Source organism: Benincasa hispida, chromosome 12, assembly GCF_009727055.1.
Source record: "Benincasa hispida cultivar B227 chromosome 12, ASM972705v1, whole genome shotgun sequence".
In the NCBI taxonomy this organism is placed as follows: Eukaryota; Viridiplantae; Streptophyta; class Magnoliopsida; order Cucurbitales; family Cucurbitaceae; genus Benincasa; species Benincasa hispida.
Window position 1 is genome coordinate 66,010,425 of NC_052360.1, and position 2,844 is coordinate 66,013,268.

Below are 2,844 nucleotides of genomic sequence, written 5' to 3' on the forward strand. Positions count from 1 at the left end.
TTTTAAATAAATGACCGATTAACCCGAATCAACCCAACCCAAATATTTTATAGTTGGGTTGAGTTCATTTTTTAATAATAGTTATTTGGGTTAAAGAAATTTACCATCCGAATAATTAGATTGAGTCTAAAAATTTTTTTAATCCAACCTAATCCAACTCTTGAACACCCCAAACTATAATATAAAATTTGATATATAAACTTTAAATTCGCTGCATCAATGAGTGAGAGAGTGGTCCCACATACCACAATAGCTGAATCCGTCCAAATTCCATTAATTGACAAAAATAACAGCTCTATTTTCTTTTATTTTCTTTCTTTTTTTTTATTGTAACAAACCTTCTATCCTTGACAAGAAAATTATATCAATCCTTGAACTAAGTTGGCTTTGTTTTTTTAATTTTTTTCAAATCAACTCATACTCATATTATCTAATTTATATAAAATATTGTTTTAGTATTTTAATTCGCTCTAATAAATTCCAACAGCACCGATCTACTGTTTCACTACCATATTAAAAATTCAATACATTTTTTTTTCAATTGTGTAATTAACTCCTACATTATTATTAAACATAAATCTCTCAAATCTAAATAATATACTCTTTTATTTCGTATGAAAGTTCAAATTTTCGTATTTTCATTTTTAGAGTTGATCTATCTCGTATACATTTTTAAGAAGAAAATACTTGTGTGTCTCTTAAGTTGCATTTATCTATGTACAACTTTTCTTACACTCAATTAAAATTTGACACATGTCAAAATATTTTTAAAAAAATATTAAATATATATATATATTGTGTATAATAAAAAATGATAATATGGAGATTACATCTTAATAAGGCTATTTTCTAAAAATTGAGTTGACAAATCAACCTCACCCCATACTTCTTATCTATAAAACATAACAAAAAGAAGAAACCCATTTAATCCCATGTTCTCAAAAGAGTGGTTTAGAAGAATGATGAGAAACCACCATCATTTTCTTATTGTATGTTTCCCTTCTCAAGGATACATTAATCCTTCCCTTCAACTTGCCAACCAACTCACAACCCTAAATATTGAAGTCACCTTTGCCACCACCATCGCCGCCGGCCGCCGTATGAACATAGTCCAACAAATCCCTTCACCATCAACCTTATCTTTCGCCACCTTCTCCGACGGTTTCGACAACGATGAAAATCTCAAAACCAACTACGACTTCGACCACTACGTCTCCGAGCTCAAACGCTGCGGCTCTCAATCGCTAATCGATCTCATCACTTCATCCAGCCACGGCCATCGCCGTCGTCCATTCACTTTTGTAATCTACAGCCTCCTTCTAAATTGGGCAGCTGATATTGCTACTTCTTTTAATATCCCTTCAGCTCTTTTCTCTGCTCAGCCTGCCACTGTTTTAGCTTTGTATTATTATTACTTTCATGGCTTCGGGGATGAAATTATCAACAAGCTCCAAATTAACAACCCCTCTTTGTCCATAGAATTACCAGGTTTGCCATTGTTTAAAATTCATGACATGCCTTCTTTTTTCTCTCCTTCTGGCCCACATGCATTTATTATTCCTCCAATGAGAGAACAAATGGAATTTCTTGGTCAACGAAAAAAGCCAACAACAGTTTTAGTCAACACATTTGATGCTTTGGAAAATGAAGCCTTGAGAGCAATTAATGAGTTGAAAATGGTAGCAATTGGACCTTTGATTAGTGAATTTCATGGGGATTTATTTCAAGTGTCAAATGAAGATAATTATATTGAATGGTTGAATTCAAAGGAAAATTCTTCAGTTGTTTATTTATCTTTTGGGTCAATTTGTGTGTTGTGTAAAGAACAAGAGGAAGAGATTTTGTATGGTTTAGAAGAAAGTGGGTATCCATTTTTGTGGGTAATGAGATCCAAAAAGGATGAAGAAGATGAGAAGAAATGGAAGGAATTAGTGGAAGGGAAAGGAAGAATTGTGAGTTGGTGTAGACAAATTGAAGTATTGAAACATCCTTCATTGGGTTGTTTTATTACACATTGTGGTTGGAATTCAACATTAGAAAGCTTGAGTTTTGGGGTGCCAATGGTGGGTTTTCCACAACAAATAGATCAACCTACTAATGCAAAGCTTGTAGAAGATGTGTGGAAGATGGGAGTGAGAGTGAAGGCTAATTCACAAGGAATTGTGGAGAGGGAAGAAATTAGGAGATGTTTGGATTTGGTAATGAAGAGGAAAGATGGAGAAAGGGAAGAGATTGAGAAGAATGTTAAAAAGTGGAAAGAAATGGCTTGGGAGGCTATCAATGAAGGTGGATCCTCAATTTTGAATCTTGTGAACTTTGTTGATGAGATTGATGTGGGTGATGCCTGAGTACTCCACCTTTTTATGATTGACATATGAGTTTTTTTTTTTTTTTCCTTTCAAGTTTTAGGATAATAAGAGGATCTGAATCATAGACCTCTTAGTCGTTAAAATATCTATATGCTAGTGAAACTATGTTTGTTTCGGTTATTTGATTGACAATGAGTTACAAGATGTCGACTATAATATATGTCAATTTTTAGTATCAAGATTTGGATTTCTTTCACTTTTCAAGTATGTTGTTTTTAAATGTTTTCTCAGTTCCCAAATTAGGGAGAACATTATTCTATAGCATCAAGTTTTGGATTTGAAGAAGTGAATGGGTTCAATTGATTTTTTTTTTTCTTTTCATTTGGTAGTTTGATGTTATTAGTTATTTTTCTTCATTTTTAGATGGTGAATTGGTCAATGAAACAAACATATATACTTGAATGACGAACTTGGGTTTGCACAATTTCAAAGCAAGGAATATTGTTCACTACCAATTTAAAATAAGAAAACATAA

General features: G+C 32.6%; 1 protein-coding gene across 1 annotated transcript; it reads left to right on the top strand.

Annotated features, from left to right (window-relative positions):
• Positions 1-812: 812 nt before the first annotated feature.
• Positions 813-2,565, top strand: LOC120068400 (UDP-glycosyltransferase 75C1-like). Its single transcript, XM_039020156.1, has one exon. The coding sequence runs from the start codon at positions 933-935 to the stop codon at positions 2,346-2,348; it is 1,416 nt and encodes a 471-aa protein (XP_038876084.1). The 5' UTR covers positions 813-932; the 3' UTR covers positions 2,349-2,565.
• Positions 2,566-2,844: the final 279 nt, after the last annotated feature.

What these genes read in the sequence shown, in the direction of transcription:
- LOC120068400 (XM_039020156.1), top strand. Translation starts at nt 933, where the DNA reads ATGTTCTCAAAAGAGTGGTTTAGAAGAATGATGAGAAACCACCATCAT.